General features: G+C 34.7%; 2 protein-coding genes across 6 annotated transcripts; one reads left to right on the forward strand and one right to left on the reverse strand.

Annotated features, from left to right (window-relative positions):
- Positions 1–8,081: 8,081 nt before the first annotated feature.
- Positions 8,082–15,318, forward strand: LOC117624524 (agamous-like MADS-box protein MADS1). 5 transcript variants are annotated; one of them, XM_034355823.1, is made up of 9 exons: positions 8,082–8,255; positions 8,718–8,956; positions 12,805–12,886; positions 13,440–13,501; positions 13,590–13,689; positions 13,833–13,874; positions 14,479–14,520; positions 14,671–14,840; positions 14,977–15,318. In XM_034355823.1, exons 2-9 carry the CDS (start codon positions 8,727–8,729, stop codon positions 14,978–14,980), a joined length of 732 nt encoding a protein of 243 aa, XP_034211714.1. In that variant the 5' UTR covers positions 8,082–8,255; positions 8,718–8,726; the 3' UTR covers positions 14,981–15,318. The 5 variants fall into 5 exon arrangements, with proteins under 5 accessions (XP_034211714.1, XP_034211713.1, XP_034211715.1 ...); XM_034355822.1 differs by having other exon boundaries at positions 8,102–8,255; positions 14,476–14,520; positions 14,977–15,305; XM_034355824.1 differs by having other exon boundaries at positions 8,242–8,467.
- LOC117624523 (GDSL esterase/lipase At1g29670-like) lies at positions 15,222–17,396 on the reverse strand. Its single transcript, XM_034355819.1, has 5 exons — positions 17,027–17,396; positions 16,484–16,608; positions 16,111–16,356; positions 15,817–15,988; positions 15,222–15,632 (listed from the first exon to the last, which is right to left on the reverse strand). The coding sequence occupies exons 1-5, from the start codon at positions 17,295–17,297 to the stop codon at positions 15,412–15,414; spliced, it is 1,035 nt and encodes a 344-aa protein (XP_034211710.1). The 5' UTR covers positions 17,298–17,396; the 3' UTR covers positions 15,222–15,411.
- Positions 17,397–18,666: the final 1,270 nt, after the last annotated feature.

An 18,666-nucleotide genomic window follows, 5' to 3' on the forward strand; every position in this document is an offset into this window, starting at 1 on the left:
TGCCATTGTCAACATGATTTAAGAGCAGGAAGCAAAGAACTGGTAGAGGTAACCTATAACATGCCCCATGCCACACAGAATCACAGAGATAAGATGAGACTTGAATCACATATAACTCATTATGCAAAGTGTTGAAAACAGAGAGACGTTGATGGCCTACAGCCACATGCAGTTGGGAGCCTACTTTCCCCAAGTACCCCAACATAAGTTGGGTACCTTTTGGCTTTGCATGTATTGAGGTCACAAATTCGTTTGCTTATACAACAAAATCTCTTCGTTTTTGTGGTTGGTCGTGTTACTTTATGTTTAACCAAAATCTTTTGAGAAACAGCTTAGTATTGGACTCATATTCTCATTATGGGGTCAAACTAGCCGTTGCACCTAATTATGACTTAATTAGGCAACAAGAAAGAGCCTAAGCAACTGGTTAGACTGAATTAACTTTTGAATGACTTGATTGACCAACTTAATGAACTCAAATAAGTATCCACATAACTAACTAGTTAGACCAAATTACGTCTACTTAGTGAAGAATGCGAGGATCTTTTGGAAGGTGTGAGAAATTGGAGGATAACTTCCGGCTCTTAATTGCCATAATTGGGGTTTTCTTTTTCTTATATTAAAGTTGGGTTCAAGCAACATATTCGTATAAAATATGGTTCAAGCACAGAGACTCGGATCCCTTGTTGGACAGACATTAAATTCTAAATTAAAAAGATGGGGTTTTAACTTAAATGGTCCTCAAACTTATACCCGAGTTGCATTTTGATCCCTCAACTAAATTATTCATTTAAATGGTCTACCAACTCTTTATTATTCAACGAATTGGTCCCCATCGTTACATTCTGTCAATGTTGTCGTCAAATATAAGAATAAAACCGTCCACAAGTCTCTTAAACAACCAAGCTTCCTCATCTTCCCCAAATTGAACTCTAAGTGCAGTGCAGTGCAGACTATTCCAATGCCAAGGAACTTAAATTTAGCTAGTGGTTCTCTTGTCAAATCCTTGTTCAATGTCAGTATTCATGGGCGACTTCTTGTTGGTGGAGGTGATAAAGTTGCTATATTTGATGTTGCAACGATGACAGCAGACAAAACCAATGTTAAGCCCCTTTCCAAGAATGGTGTTCGATTTGAAATTGTGCGTCTTACTTTCGATCCAGTGGTGGAGAATTATCTTGCAGTAGGAGCCTTTGAAGTATAGCCGACCGGCTATACTGTTTTTGACAGCTGGGCGCTTGGCGGGTCCCTTTTTTTTCAAAAAAAAAAGCTATACTACAGTTTTTATTATATAAAAATAGTATAGCCGCATGGCTATACTTTTTGACTAGGCACTAGGCCGGTCTTTTTTTATTTTATAAATAGTATAGCCGTGCGACTATACTCGAATTTTTTAATTTTTTTAAAATAGCATAGCCTCGCAACTATAACCATTTTTTCTTTATTTTTTAAAAAAAATAGTATAGCTGCTTGGCTTTACTGTTTTGACAAGTGGGGTCTAGTCACTGGGTGGGTCCATATATAGTATAGCCGCGCGGCTATACCGCTTTTTTAATTTTTTTAGAAATAGTATAGCCGCGCAGCTGCACTTGGTTTTATTAAAGTTTCTAAAAAAATAGTATAGTCACGCGGCCTATGCTTATTTTGACACGTCGTTAGGCGGGTTCTCTTTTTTATTTTATAATTAGTATAGCCGCTCGGCTATACTAGATTTTTAAAATTTTTTGGAAGAAATATCAGTTTTTCCTTTTTTTATATAAAAAAAATTATAAAAGTAGTATAGCCGTCTAGCTTTACGGTTTTGACACATGACACCTAGGCGATCGGTTGATCTTTTTTTCATATTAGTATAGCCGCACGATGATATTCGCCATGTCCTCATCTTGAATCCTCATGGTGAAGTGACTGATCGTCTTGCCGTTGAACTGGCACTGCAAGGTGCATATATCATACGGGTTGATTGGAGAGGTTTTTTTTGTTCTTAAGACTTTTTCTATTTTTATGTTTTTTTTTTTCCTTCAAGAAATGTTATTTTATCATTTTATATAATGAATTTTAAGAATATATATATTTTTTAAATGAGCTATGAAAAAGATGCATATGCCCTTCATCATGTTCTCCTCACTTGCCGTTCACATAACTAAAACTCAAGGAAAATATAACGGTATGACCAGTTCGCCGAATAATAAAGAGTTGGTGGACAATTTGAACGAATAATTTAGTTGAGGGACCAAAATGCAACTCATGTATAAATTTAAGGACCATTTGCGTTAAAAACCCTTAAAAAGATATATATAGAGACCAACAAGTAAAGAAGGAGATTAGTGATTTCAAATTTAGGACTTTTTATTACCAAAATTTGATACAATCACTTGATCCTAGAGACTCGAATTGTTTTAAGAAAGTGTAGGAATAATGTATGTCACTTGATCCTAAGGGTCTTAAAATTTGACAGTTGGAAAAACATGTACCTTCTCCGTTTTGTGTTTTGGGTACTAGTAGAAGCTTCCACAGTTGCAACTTGCAACTCAACACCTTTGAAACAAAGTGACCATGGAGTTGGAAATTGAAATAATAATTGTACTTGCAGACCACCCAAAAGAAAAAAGAAGAGAAACTGAATCATGATTGGTTTTTGAACTGTGGTTTCATGAAGAAAAAACAAAATTAATAGTTATGATTACATGTCTCCTTCATTGGAACGGGTGTAGTGACACTGCAATCTCGGGAGATCTATATTTCATGGAGAATACAAGAAACTAAAATTATACAAAAAACTATTTAATTTTGCAAGAATCCTGACCATCCATAACCCTTTTTTTCTGCGTTTCAAATAAAAAAGAGAGTACTTAAGAGTTAAAACATTAAAATCAAGTTCCTAATGTGGAAAATTTCAAATGTGAAAGGTAAATCTTGTGCTTGGCTATTTCTATTTTGGCATGGGTCGTATGGCAGACAATAGACATGCACCAGCACACATATATTCCTCCATACACAAAAGCTACATATAGGTAGAGTACTTTCTTTTTAAATAATTTTTTGGGTGAAACTTATAGAGCTAGAACTTTGTGGAAAGTGTTGCAATAAATTGGAGTCCATGAGAACCACGAATCAGATCTCATTTGCTAGTTGGTGACATATAGAGTTCATTGCCATATATGATATGAGCATCTAGATGGGTTTTGGGCATGCATATATGTTACTCTTGCCTTAGTGATGGGTACTTATTAATACTTACAAATTAAACTAACTTGGGTTAATTTGAGACAAGGAAGAATAATTAAGATTGATTAGGACAACCTGCCAAGTTTAGCTCAGGCATTTTCTTTGTTTTAACTTGTTGTTGGGGGGGAAAAGCAAATTATGAGATTACTTAATTGCGAGTTGACAATGAGTTAATACCCTAATTAATTATATTGCTTTGTGTAGAACTAGATGACATAGTATTCGTTATCATATTGCAAGGACTTGGGATGATCCAATTTGCTTGGTCACATAAGGAAGTAAGAGAGAAGGGCGCAAGGAGAAAGTTGAATGCTATATATGTGATGTACAAGTCATATGAAATTCAGTGGAAAACCTATCATTTCTTTACATGCTCTAATTTTGTTGTTTTAAAATCAATATATCATAAATACCCATTTGCAGGCTTAGCCAAATTGGCTAGAGCGGATGTGTTTCCCTCCCATTAGTTTAGATTAGATTAAAGTAGAATATAAAAGAACCACCACACAGCCTCAGGGCATATTAATGTAAATTTGAACACACAAAAAAGGCGCTCATGCGTGTGCAAGAGGCTAGTATATATAAATTGAGAATATAATGGGGGTAGGATCCTCTAAGTTTTTCCCATCACAATCGGATTAGCATTGGAGTGGTGGTGCTAATGATGTGAACCTTTAGTAACAAGTGGGGATTACATAAGCCTTTGAAAAGGACCACAACCACAAATTCAACATAACCTTTCACTCTCTTTCTCTTTCAATTACATTCCTATTTGGGTGACTAAAGGCTTTGCTTTCATGATTGGAAAAAAAAAAAAACAAAAACAAAAACAAAAACAAAGGCAATGGTTTTCAAAGAAAACCCTAATATTTTTGCTCGAGTTATAAAGTATCCTCCATCCAAAATATCTCTATTTCTTAGGGGGCATGCATAAAGCCGCAAGCTAGTATTATGTGCTTCTAACATTAGAGAGTATTTAAAAAGGATAACAGTCTATGTCCATGAATTATGACCTTTAATTAATACACTGGGAGGCAAGTAAATTCTACCACTGTTAAGGAAGAAATAACAATTCTGCTAGTGACGCAGACATGGACTTAGCTAGAGCGGATGACTTTGCACTCAAGTTCGAATTCTACCATTGTTTGGGGTTCTACCCCCTTATTTCAATTTTTTTTTTTAAAGAAAAAAAAAAAGAATTCTACAACTACAAACCGTTGCAAGACTAGAAAACAAAGCATAGAAGGTCACCTTTTCTCCCACGGCTAATTGTTCCTAAGGTTAATAGTATCATATACATTGAACATTGCTAGTTGCCATGTAGCAGGAGAGGGTTTCTCACCATCCACCTAGCTTGAGATCAGCTTTTATAACCATTTTTGGTAAGCTTTTGAAAGAGTGACCCATTCTATACTAAATGTGTCACTTAAAGTTGTACAAAGCAACCGTAATTAGGTGGAAATTCATGGGACCAAATAATTTTTTTTTTATATTATAATTTTAATTGGGACTTTCAACTTTAAGACGAGTATATTAACTATAGTTCTCTCTTGGTCTAACTGGTTAGCGATTGAACGCTTTTGTATGTATATATTTTTTTAGAAGCTTAATTAGAACGAGTAGTAATTTGTTCACAAATTAAGAAAACCCATAAAAACCACAAACAAAAGCAATGAATTAAGAAGGTGACCACTGCAATGAACTATGAGATGCATTTATGGTCTTAGGTCTTGCATTGAAGACTTGCACCTTCAATGGCACCTCTCAACATCATTTGAAAGAAATGTATATTTTGTTGCTTTTGTGGTCCCTTTTCCAGAGAATATATATTAAAATCATAAGACTTTGGGGCTTGTACTTGGAATTACTTTTCAACATTTCAGTGTTTAATTATGTAGTAATTAAGTTAATTAGTGTAGGTTTACAAATATATGTTAAGTAGAACTTACCACTAAAGTGGTATTATAAAGGTTATCATCTATGAACTAAACTAGTTCCTTTCCCTTCTTAGCTAAACAATTCAAAGCTGCCTGGTTTCTGGATTTACAATGGCTTGACAGTGTTTTCGTGAAACATATAGCTAGTATATAATGAAAACTAATAAGAATATGTTTGAGCCGTTAGGAAAATCCTAGGGTCCTATCAAACTAAATTTGGGAATTTCATAACACCAAATTCACTTTTGTTTTCCTTTCTGCTGAAATTTGTTTTCACAATAGAAGAATATGTTCATATATAGGTTAGCTATATTGTTCCTTTTCGTAGGCCAACGTCAACAAGGGGCTATATATAAAGTTTCCTTTTTACCAGTCTCTTCGGTTTTCATTTTTGCTTCCTACATCCTAGTTTGCACGATTCATTTACATTCGAAGAATCACTAAATTAGGACTAGGATAGGTCGTGAGTTCGATCTCGATCAAGAGTCTAATTTACTGAAAACTCTTTTTAACATTTACCATGTGTGGATGTATATATATGTGAGCAGGAATTTATGGTACCAGTTGCCCTCAATGTGGTCCTCGTTGTAGATACGGGGGAGATTTTCTTGTTTTGAAGCTAAAGAGTTTTGACCTATGAGGACATGGATAATTACCATGGACTTTCTATATTATAACTAAGCAAATTCAGACATGGCGAAATGATTTTAAAAGGTGTATTGGAACATTTTGAGAAAGTTCATACACATGATATCTACAGAGGAATAAGAAAAATTATATGATATATTCATGTAATCGAATCACGGCATTTGGTTGAGTATGATATTGATGTTTCAATAAAGGTTGATGATATATATATGGCGTCACCACAGTAAAATATGTACAAGAGACAAGAGAAGAAACATACCAAAAGTTTACCTTATTGATTTTAAAACAAGTTATAACATTACAAGTAATCTTTTGGTCAATCAGTATACGCCACGTTAGCATGTCACGTGATGTTACTGTCACATACAATAATTTCTTGAACATTACTCTCTCGATCTTCTTAGTTTTATACATGTACTAGTCATTTTCACTCATATTTTCTATTGAAAAATCTTTGTGTCGTTGAATCATCTTCTTCTTCCAATTTAAAAATCAAGGTGGTGATTTTCTACGAAAATATGGTAGAGCTTGCCAAAACTTACATCATTCCAACCCTATTTAAAGTACGTCTCCATATATGATTTGTCAAAATGAGGCATATCGTTTTACACGGCAAGGTCCTCTTATATAGGTCGAGAATGATGGCATATATCAAAGGTTAATATTAATTTGCTTACAAGAAAAACACAAGTACAATCATTCTTAATTTCACAAATCTCGATTCAAATGAACACAAGTCTCTGGCTTTCCAATGGGATTTGGACTTATGATCTCCTTTCATCCAACAAGCGACTATATTTCAACTCGATCTCACAATGACTTTTGACTTTCGAGAACAAAAATCTCAAGTTCACATCTACTTTCAATGCCTTATCTTCATGCTTGAAATATATAAAGGTATACTAGGAACCAAAAATTCACACTCTAATCAAATATATGAATTTAAAACAATTAGCTAGGGTGGAAATACAAGCATCTGAGTGAAGTGCACAAGTATGAAGTAGATTGTACTATGTGGCAACATTAAGAGAAAGATGGATGATTGTGTTTTTGCCAATGGTAGAGCATGGCCAACATTACACATTTCCTCGGTAGCTTGTTTTCATCCCTATGTTTGCAACAAGGTGGGTAAAGGAAAAGTGACATGTCCTCAACATACAAACCATGAGTGACATGGCATAACAAACCAAATAGAACCACCAGTACACAGGTGGGCGCTGCCCCTTTTGCTAGGTCGAATCAGATATCGAATGTTGTGTCCCCCATTTCCTAAGGTTCAAATTAATTAGTATATGTGTGCGTGCATGATGAGATGGTAAAGTCATAATAAAAAGGCAGATGTGGGTTGGCCAGTTAATTACGGCAGTGAATCCGCATCCTTGCATCGAATCTCTCCTCCTATAAATTAGATTAATTTATAGTTGTTTAGACTACTGCAGAGCAAGAGCTACAATACACTACATATATCAAGACTATATTGCTCAGCAAGATTATGGAGCTGCATATATGGCTAGACATATGGCAGACAGAGTTATACAGTTCAAATAAGCTTATGAACAACATTTACTAACATATCAAATCCTTTTCTATTTGGTAAAACCTTGGCCTTTTGTTATCTAAGGCCAAGGCGTAGAAAAAGTCATATATTAAGCATGCCATATTTAGAAACTAATTCAACTAATTACTAGAAATGACAACAAATGAAAGGGAAAGTTATAGCCAGCAGTAGTGAAGTCCCACCGACCTATGTACTTTACATTAAAAATAACAATTATTCATTTCATTAAATAAATAAAAACCAATACTTCATAAGTAAAAGTAATTAAAAAAAAGTCAGAGCAAATAAAAAACAAAAACAAAATAAATGGGACAAATTTCCTCAAATTTTTGCTCCTATATTTACTATTTATACAAAAAATATATATATATATATATATATATAAAGATTTTAACCTAAAGGCAGGTGTGCTAGCTTCGCTAGCTGCCTAGCCCAACGTCTCATTCACCACATTAATAGTCTCTTTCAGAAAGTACCTTTCCTCTCTCTCTCTCTCTCTCTCTCTCTCTCTCCCTCTCTCTCTCAGAGAGGTAAGAAAATACATTTGATAATTAAATAATTAATAAAATGATTTTTTTTTTTTTTTGTCAAATTAATAAAATGAATGGTTGATAGAGTCTGAATCATTCCCATTTAGCATCTCTTTTGCTTCATCTCCAATACATACTTTTTTCTTTTTTCTTTTTTTATAAAGAATTTGCTTATAATTAATAATATCTAAAAATTTGCAGAGTAAAAATTGAAGTGGTTTGGGAAATTAGCATAATGGAGGAAATGTCATTTATTCCTTTATAAATAGCCACCTCTTAGCCCAACTCGCTTCCATTTTCTGCATATCTTCTTGTTTAGATTTGTGAGAAAGAAAAACAGCTAAGAAAACCCAAAAGGTAGAAACCTCTGTTTCTGTCCTTAATTATCACCATCCATGATCTTTTCTTTGTTTTCTTACCATGTCATTGAGCAAAATACTCAAACATTATCTCATAAATCATCTTCAGTTGCCTCACTTCTTTTAGTCCCATCAATCTTTTTGGCTTCTCAGCCAGATTTATTTAATTACCACCTGTTTCTGTTTGTTCCCCAAGAATCCAAAAGAAAAGTTAACAATTCAAAACTTAGTTCTGTTCAGTTGACAATTTCTTGAACATGGGGATGCTAGCCTAATTAGCTACCTAGCAAGAGCTAGCTAGTTGTTGTTGTTGTTGTAGTAGTAGTATTGCACCAAGTTTTCATTTCATATGTTTCTTGTTTCAACTTTTTTGTTCATGATCAAGTAGATAGAGAGTAACTGAAGTACTGGGTCTTTTAACTAATTAGCTCCTTGATTGATCTCTTTGTGCTTGATTCAGCTTGCAACTATGGCCTATGAAAACAAATCCATGTCTCTGGACTCTCCCCAAAGAAAATTGGGTAGGGGAAAGATCGAGATCAAGCGGATCGAAAACACAACAAACCGTCAAGTAACCTTCTGCAAAAGGCGCAATGGGTTGCTCAAGAAGGCCTATGAACTCTCTGTACTCTGTGATGCAGAGGTTGCTCTCATAGTCTTCTCTAACCGTGGCCGACTTTATGAGTATGCCAACAACAGGTATTGCTTTTAATTTCCTTCTTTTATTTTCTTTTCGATTTCTTACTGAAGGCTCTTAAAATTTCTTTCAGCCCAAGTTTTCTAATGTAGTTTTAGTTTACCTTTTAAAAGCCCCTTTTTTTTGGATGTTCTTCTTAAAGTTTGTTTTTTTTGTGCAAAATTTGGCTACAAATTTGCATTTTTAAGAAGCTATTGGTGTTTCTGTGTTCAAGACTTTTGCTTCTGCAGTAGATCTTTGGGTGGATTTAAGCAGGAAAACATAATCATTGTAATGGTACTCAGTTGAGTTGAGATTGAGTTCTTTCTCTCTCTCTATCTCTCTAACTTACAAGATTCACTTGTCTTTCTTTCTTATATCTTTTGTTTTTTTCCATGTATATGCTTTTAATGGTATTTTTATTAATTTTTCTTTTCTGTTTATGATCATTTTCTTAGCTCTTGGTTTGGTGCAAACATAGATCTGGTCTAATAGATAGGAAAAGAGGCATATCATGGATGTAAATAGCAACAAGTAGTGGTTTTGGGAATGTATGCAGGCCTCTGAGATCAGCTCCTTACCTCCCTCCATTGTTGTTAATTTTCTGCTGTTCTCTCTCTCTCTCTCTCTCTCTCTCTCTCTCTCTCTCTCTGCATGACTATGTCATCTATTAGGCTAAGAAGGCCTACAACACACAAGCTGTCATGCCCCCATTAGCCCAACCTCCAATCTCCTTGACACTTCCTAAATACCACGTCAGTTATGGACACCAGGAAAATAAAAGTACAATTCAATATATAAAATAAAAATGACAAGACCTTCTCTGAAAAAAGCACATATTAGGGTTCCAATACACCCAGATGGGTTTTGCTTGAAATATGTTAGTCTCCCTTGTACACCCAAATCAGGCCACAACCACTCATACCCAGAAGAGTTTTCCCCTAACCTCCCTTAAAATTGCCCAAATCTCACTTTCTTTTCGTGGAATATTCCACATAACCAAATTAGGGTTCATTAGGAACTACATTGGGTAATCAATTTGTCCAAAATCTTTTAGTGTGTAACCCTTAAATCGAGTAAAGGAGACATTTTTCCATAGCCAATCAAAACCCAAGTGTCAAAATGTCTTCTTTTTTCTCAATTTTCACATTTCTTTGGAAATGGGTGAGGTCTGGTTAGGGTTAGGTGTTGGGTTCTTTTTTTTGTCTCGGTTAATAGAATCTTTGGTCACGTCACACGCGATTTTTCGGTTCTTGACTTCTGACAAAAGAGCTTTATGTCATTATTCCTACTCTGCGTTCTCTTCCCTTTTCTCAGTTTCTTCAACCCTAAATTTTAACCTTTCTGGTCAATTTTTATTTTATTTTATTTTATTTTTCTACCTGGGTTTTATCACAAAGGTAAATTCTTTTATGAATTATTTTTCCAAATTATTGCTCTTGAAGTGAAGGAGAGTATGTATGAGATCATAGCTCAAGTGGGTCATCATGAAGATGTCACTGCTGGGCATTGGAGAATGGCCTTTGCATTTGCTCAAGATCTTGCATAGATATATTTATGCAAGTTTTTAGTGTGGGAGAGATATAAGTGAGCAGAGACAACGTACGACAACTGCAAGCCAATGGGAGAGTTCTGAGCATTTGGCTTATATGTCGCTGCCTGCTCTGCTAAAACAGACGGCTTTGATGTTCTCAGAGTTTCAGACAGAAAATATCAAATTTTATATTAATATATTTACTTTCACTTCTTTAAAGTATAAATAAACCCGAATTTTTAATTGCTTGTGAATTACTCGAGGTGGGTAATAGGGTAAACTTGAGGCCAATGTCCCTTGTGTAATGAGTGGCAAGAGTTATGGCCTGTAATATGGTTGAACCAATCATATTGGGGACCTGCGCCATCGTGGCACAGGCAACCAATCACAAGGTCGAGGATTTTAAGGTATCAGTTGCCATTGGAAAGAGTGAAATCTTAGGTTGTGTTTTCATAATAATAAATTCATTGAATTTTTTATTATGATATATGATATGTGGTTTTGCATCACATCCGTCATTTGAGACTGATTGACTAGGTCAGCAGGTCTAAGTCAGACAACTGAGTTTTCGTTTTGATCTCAAGGAAACTGAGATGTTTTTATCATGCATTATTTAGGTTCAGTTAACTGAAAGAGTTAGTTTAATTTGACCGCTAGTCTTTGCCTAATTTTGAGGTTAACCAAAATCTCAACTTAACTCAGTAGTATTATTTGCCCTTAATGTATATCAATAGCATATGTTGTACCTAGGAAAAAGAATTAAGGGGAGGCAAAAGGCTAGAGCTTGGGAAAATAAATTCCAATTTATATCACTGCAGGTAGAATCTGAGTCAGAATTTCTGCTGTGGATAAAAGACTTCATCCTCCTAGAGAGGATAATAAGCTGATGAAATTAACAAGCATCATGCTTTGTTCAATTTCAAGCATACCTTTTGTGGAAACAACTTTAATTACCATTTATAAATAGTCCAATGAATATTTCTTTCTCTGTGTCTGTGTCTCTTTCCCTTTTCCCAACACAGGAAATTTGGCTTTGGTTGGAAACCCCCTTTACACGATATGTTTTTCAGTAAACGGACATGCACATTAGAAGTTTATATCTAGTCTAATTAACATACACAAGAAGCTAGTTATGAAGAGAGCTCCACTATTAATTGCCAAGCCTAATAGTATTTGGATACTGCTTAATTAGTTGATAAGCAATTGACACAATTGTAAGTATCATGAAATGGGATCACTGTACTATAATGCATCTATTCATTACTTTGGATGAGCAAAAGCTAGTAAGTTTCTTCTTTATATTTCTACAAGATGTTAATTAGTTGAGAAAGATCTTAAGCCAATTACTCCTATTATTTAAGGGGTAAAGCAAATATTTTAAATTTGAAAAAAAAGAAAATATCCATTACTTCAAGGAAGATTACTATTTTTTTTTTTTTTTTTGGTACAAGCGATAGTATATCCAAATGGGAGGGGGATTTCTCACACACAGTACACACACAACTAAGATGCCTTGGGGATTCGAACTTGAGACCTCTTGTAAGTCAATGTCTTTTTCCACTAGGCTAGACCCGTTGATAGGAAGATTACTACTTAAGGCAATAGAAAATGGTAATATCTTATGGTTTAGAAAAGAACTAGTGGCATCATGATGGTTCATATATTATTCCTTGGTAATTAAAGTCACTAACTAGATAATTAATTCCTCACAGCAACCATAGGCTCCCACCATGTTCATAAAGTTTTAGAATTTTATGTCCCCTAAAAGTTTATTAATATTTTGCTCTTTAATTCCATAGTTTCTCTTTAGGAAGAAAGTAGTGAGGAACTTATTTCAAGAATCTTGTTGTTGAAAGTTTGATGAAATAAGCCACAGAAATAGAAACAATCCTTTGCTAGGTAGCTTTTCTCATGGTAAGCCTTTTTTATTAGGTTCAAACTATCATAATGATTCAGAGAAATTACAAGGTCATATTTTAGAAACTTTACACTCAAAAACTTCTTTGTCTATTAAAGTTCATCTTATACACTCAAATTCGCTTTTCAATTTGAATACATTATCTTTTTGGAGATTCTTTAAATATTTGATATATGTTTAAGCTATGCTATAAATGCAGCCCACTTATAGCATTTGAGGATTTGGTACATATTTAACTTGGTGTTCTTCCTTGAGCACTAGTCTCATGCATATTGGTTGGACTACATGTCTAATATTAGGTGTATATATCCATGTATCAATATAAGACATTCTTTTGTGGTAACTAGAAGTGTTATGTATTATTACTTTCTAGTCTTTTATAGATTCATATATTAATGATATGATTGCATACCATGCAGTGTTAAAGAAACAATTGAGAGGTACAAGAAGGCATGCGCAGAGTCTACAAATACCGGATCTGTTTCCGAAGCTAGTACTCAGGTATTATTTACCCTGATGACAGATTCTTGACAGAAAAGTTCGTAAGTTTGGAGTATGATTTTAAAAGTGAGATTAGCTCTTTCTGGTCTCTGGATTTCATTATCATATACTTTCTCCTCTAAGGGTGTGAATATTGAACCACTTATTGGAAATTGGTTTCAGTTATGTAGATCTTGAACAAAACCAATCCATGACTAAGACAAGTCCTGTTTTCCTTTAGTATTTTTGGATCTCTTTAGTCTCATCATAATCATTTCCAATATCAATCCTGGAATTTGGGTGAGCCATATAAATCCAGTTGTTCTGTTCATTCTATTACAACCAAAAATACCGGTAAAGCTAAAGCTTTTAGTTGAATGCCTTGGTAAGAAGTTAATATATTAATTGATGGAATTGCTTTACATATATGAGCCCTAATTTATAATAATTGTATATATTACATATTACACACACAAATGCATGCATCATAATAACTAGTAAAGCAGTGTTTATTGATTTTGATCATATTTTCAATGAGATGTTTTAACCATTGATTTATGGATGTAATTCTCAGTACTACCAACAAGAAGCTGCGAAACTGCGCGCTCAGATAGGGAATTTGCAGAACTCAAGCAGGTAATCTTAAAGGGATCAAGTTCAACCCTAGTTACCAAAATCTTTCCCAGATCCTAGATTTTCAAATTGGCAGCCTTTTCTTTGACAGGCATATGATGGGCGAGTCATTGAGTTCTATGAATATGAAAGACCTGAAGAATCTGGAGAGTAAACTAGAGAAAGGAATCAACAGAATCAGATCCAAGAAGGTATCTCTTCTATATTTATGATGGATTTTTGCGATCTGAATTATTTACATGTATTTTGATAGCTTTTGCATAGACATTGACAAGTTTTACCTTTTCTGTTTTCTTATATTTCTTTCTTATTAATCTTTGATCCTCTCTCTCAGAATGAGCTCTTGTTTGCCGAAATTGAGTACATGCAGAAAAGGGTACCACTCTTTGACTCTTCCTCATTTATAAAATTGCATTCTCTTACATGCATTACTATTTCTCATCATATTTGAAAAGTTTGTTGAGTATCACTGCCCAATGCATGTTTACCAACTTATCAAGTAAACAATTTACTTACATGCATGTACTGGCATGTTTGATCTATTGTAAATGGGGTTCACGATCATATGCATTTGGAGACTGTAGGCCGGCATCAAATTGTCTTTATCAACTGAGTGCATGCATGTTAGAAGCTAGTGTTAAAAGTTATCACTTGTTTGTTGAATGTTTAATTTGGTCAAAAGTTCTCATGAAAACTTGATTGAAGCTTAAAATTTCTGGTTAAGCTTTCTTAAATTTTCTTTTGATTTTTAACAAAAACCACTCTTAACCATTTTGTTGTCATTAGGTAATGTTCAATATGGTTCTTTCAGCTTCTATAAGTTGACTAACAGTGAATTCTTTACATGTTACCAAAAATTGGTATTTGAGGTTACCACAAGAATTTGCACTTACACTGTTCAAAATCATTCATATAAGTTTTGTGCTGTTAATGAAACTAATTTTTCTTGGTTTTCATTAACATTAAAATGTACCTAGCAGGAAATTGACTTGCATAACAACAACCAGCTCCTACGAGCAAAGGTGATCCCTCTCTCTCTCTCTCTCTCTCTCCCTCTCTTTAAAAGTATGCATGTGATGTGCGCTCGCGTGTGTATCGTATTTGTGTTTGTGTTAGTAGTATGTAGTACTTAATTAGTAGTGATTCATGGGGCTTGTGAATGGGATATATAGATAGCTGAGAATGAGAGGAGCCAGCAAAACATAAATGTGATGGCTGGAGGGGGAAGTTATGAGATCATGCAGTCTCAGCCATATGACTCTCGGAACTATTTTCAAGTGAATGCATTACAACCCAATCATCAGTACAATTCACGCCAAGATCCGATGGCCCTTCAATTAGTGTAAGTACGCATATATCCCAAATTATCAACCTCATAACAAATCACTATTCACATTGTAATTTGACTGCACATATATTAGATGCAAGCACGTTTACATGCATCCCTTGAAACAGTTTCCTTTTACATTCATGTGCAGTTAATATGCTTGGACGACCGTCGTCTCTGCCGAATTAATTTTCTATGGTGGGTATGTAAAGACACCAGATGATGATTGCTACGGGCACTTTGTCAAGTAGTAGGAAGCATAAATCATCAACTTGGCTTTGTGGAAGACGTTGGTACCAAGTACATCAGTAGAAGGGGATTTCTTTGTCTGTATTTTAAATATGTGCCTGCAGCAATGTGTACTTCTAAAACTCTGTGAGACGTTACACTAACAAGTTCCTCCAACTCTCATGTGATTGAATCTTTTATAATGTTGGTTTGAACATCTATTATTATATGTCTCATACATCCAAGCGTACATATAGTATATTCATTCTCTCTCTCTCTCTCTCTCTCTCTCTCTCTCTTGATGTTTCTGTTTGCCATATGAAATTTTTATATGCCTGGCTTTAGAGCCCAACAATAATCATAGACTAAGCTGAACTAGGTGACTGATATCCATGGGATAAGTGTCCGATGGGTCTTGAGAACTGTATGCTCTTCCTGCACTGGCTATATTGGCGGCCTCAGTCGGATGGAATGAGTCCCATAATGCATAGTCACTTCTATTCTGGCATACAGGTTCGAAAGGATTGCATAGCCCAAGTTCATTTACTGCACAGCAGCTAATGTTCGGAACCTTGAAATCTGAAATCAACAAAACAAATTAATGTCACTTTTAGTACTCACGGGTAGTAATTTTAGTTTGTGCGACCCGTCATATATCTCTCTCCTCATATAACAGTGGATCTCACATACATATTTACGAGAGAAATGTCGCATATGACAGGATCACAGCAGAAAAGAGAGGCACAAAAGTGTAACCAAGTACCAGCAGGACGTGACACTGAAGAAGAGTTAACATAGATGAATTGTGCATCTTCCAGATCGGCGTTGAGCTTGTCCACCAGAGCTCTAAGCTTTTCATTAAAAGGTTCGGTTGCATTGCCTATTGGTGCCACTCCAACCAAGGCCACCTTCCTTGCTCCATACCTATACAAAGTCTTCAATCAAAACCAACATCAAACAAATAAGTCCTTTTCGAGTAGGTCTCAAAATCGACGATAAAGATTAGTAAACTAAACAAGTGCTTGTGTTAATTAATTAATTAATAACTAATAATTACCATAATTTGTTGAGAATATTGTTCAATAAGAACTGAAGCATATTGGTCAAGTGTATATATTCGACTGGTGTTAAAATACTGAGTCTGGAAGTAATTGTTAATGTAATCGTTGTTGCCGATTCCCATAAAATAAAAGCACTTGTTTAAGTACTTGAGAGCTAATGCTTTATGTCGCAGAATGGAAGCAATGCGCAAGACTGTAACATGGTGATTTCGTAACTGCTGTTCTAAGTTGACATTAACACCCTGCATATGTATATAGAGGACAGAAATTAAATTTTCATATAAATTGTTTAATTAATTATAATTAATACTAACTAACTTTGCAGATATGTATGTATATAAGTCATGTTAATTTGGTGTGATTAGTTACCATCTCAGTGCCAGATTCAGCTCGAATTCCTGCAGCGCCAGATGCGTAATTCAGACCTCTAAGTATGACCAGGCCCCAAGTAGTTGCAAATGGTGGGATGGGTTTCTTAAAACCCAGAAGTTCAGCTGTAATGTGTAAAGTAACAAAACAAAAAAAAAAAAAATATATTTGTCCTAATTAATTATAGCCTCCATGTGTTGTGTGCATATCTTACCAACATACTTAATTATAACAAAATTAAGGGAAATATTTTCTTGCTAGATGTTTTGGACCATTGATCACATGTGGCCTAAATTTATAATCTGATAACATAACTCTGAACTTTCATGCCGTCTAGCCACCTTGTGAATTTGGACCCTGAATGGAAGTTTAAAGCATACTTCATCCTCAACTTAATCGTATCAATAGTAAATAGATCAACAAACTACAAATTCCTCTTTGTGACATGTCTAGTTCCTAAGCTATAGAGAGATATCAACAATATAATGTACTTAAAAGAAATTCATAGAGAGAGAGAGAGAGAGAGAGAGAGAAAAGCAAGACCAAGTATATCGACTGAGGTTCTGCCATTGCAAAATCTTCCTGTTGCTCCAATGGGAAAATCAACCCCATAGGGAAGGTAATTCACTTTAGCCAAGGTCGGGAGGTAGTTATTATTGCCACTGTCGACCAACGAATCACCAAAGATGAAGAAACATGGTACTTGCGGCGCTTCTCCATAAACACAAGAATATTGTGATAATAATATTGAAACCACCAAAACACCAAGTATCATCTTGAACCATCTAACACCCATCTCATAATTTGTTGCCATTGGTTATCAAAGAATATATATAACCCTAGCTACTAACACTGAAAAGAAAAGTGAACAAAGAAAGAGACGTATTGATTATGAAAACAAAGATGTGGAAGGCCAGAATGGAGCGCATGCAGAGGGAATGTCTATATCGTGAGAGGATTGAATTAATGGGTCTTGTTTTTGTTTTATTTTTATTTAATACTGTGAATATTGAGTTTGGTCGAATGAATATGTGTCGTGGGGGCCAAGCATTTTGGTTCACACAAATACAATGAAGCCCTCATCTGCCATAGAATGCTCACGATGAGAAACTGATTAACAGAATCGATCTTGGCGGATTACAATCCCAGTGGGATCTAACACTAACTAATTAATGACTATTCCAAATTTTTATTCATCAAATGATGAGCATATGATACTATCTAATTAATTGTTAAAAATACAAGATTCAGATTTTCTAGAATTACTGTATTATATACGATCATTGATCTTGCAACTAAAGGGAAATGAACACCAACTAGCTATTAGTCTCGTATTACTTCTCTTTCCAATATTTAGATGAGATCCCAAATTCGACTCCCTCTTCCGCATTGATAAAAAGAAAAGTAAAAATGAAAATGAATGACCGTAATTAAGGTGGCATGGGCAAAGGCAGGGCACGAGAGAGGGTACTCTTCTTAGACTTTACTCATCATTTATAAAATTATGCTCTGTTATCCACATTATATTTTTCACATGTGTTTAAAAAGTTTGTTTGTGTATCAAATTTTTCAATGTTAACCAACTTAAGCAGTTCATATTCTGATATGTTTGTAAGATTGGGGACTAAGATATGTGTGCTTTCTAAAATTACTCTATTATCTCACAGATGAATTTTCTTGGCAACCAAATTAAGCAAATGAATGGTGTGCTTGGTTGGGGAACAGATGGCATGGGCAAAGGCAAAGGCCTAAGGCATGGGAGTATAAGGGTACTCTTCTTAGACTTTGCTCATTCCTAAAACTACTTTAAATCTTACACACATTACATCGATTTTTCGCAACATATATTTGATTGATCAAATTCTCAAAATGTTTTACCTTGTTAGAAATATTTTACATGTCCAGCTTTAATTGTCTTTATGAACTGAGTCCTGGTGGGAACTTAATTTGCTTCAAAATCTCATGAGTTAAGTTCTCTTAAATTTTGCTCTTGATTTTTACGGCACTTTGATGTCATCGATTCTCTGTAGCTTGGATATTTCTCTTCTAGGCAAGAGTTAAGGCAGGCCTGCTTGATGATTTTGTATATGTACAAAAAGAGCTTCACCGGCTAATGTTTTTAAATTGCTTTTCAAATTCATCAAGTATCCGCCTCGATTGTTTTTAAATTATTTCAATGAATC

This window comes from Prunus dulcis, chromosome 4 (assembly GCF_902201215.1).
Source record: "Prunus dulcis chromosome 4, ALMONDv2, whole genome shotgun sequence".
NCBI classification, from domain to species: Eukaryota; Viridiplantae; Streptophyta; class Magnoliopsida; order Rosales; family Rosaceae; genus Prunus; species Prunus dulcis.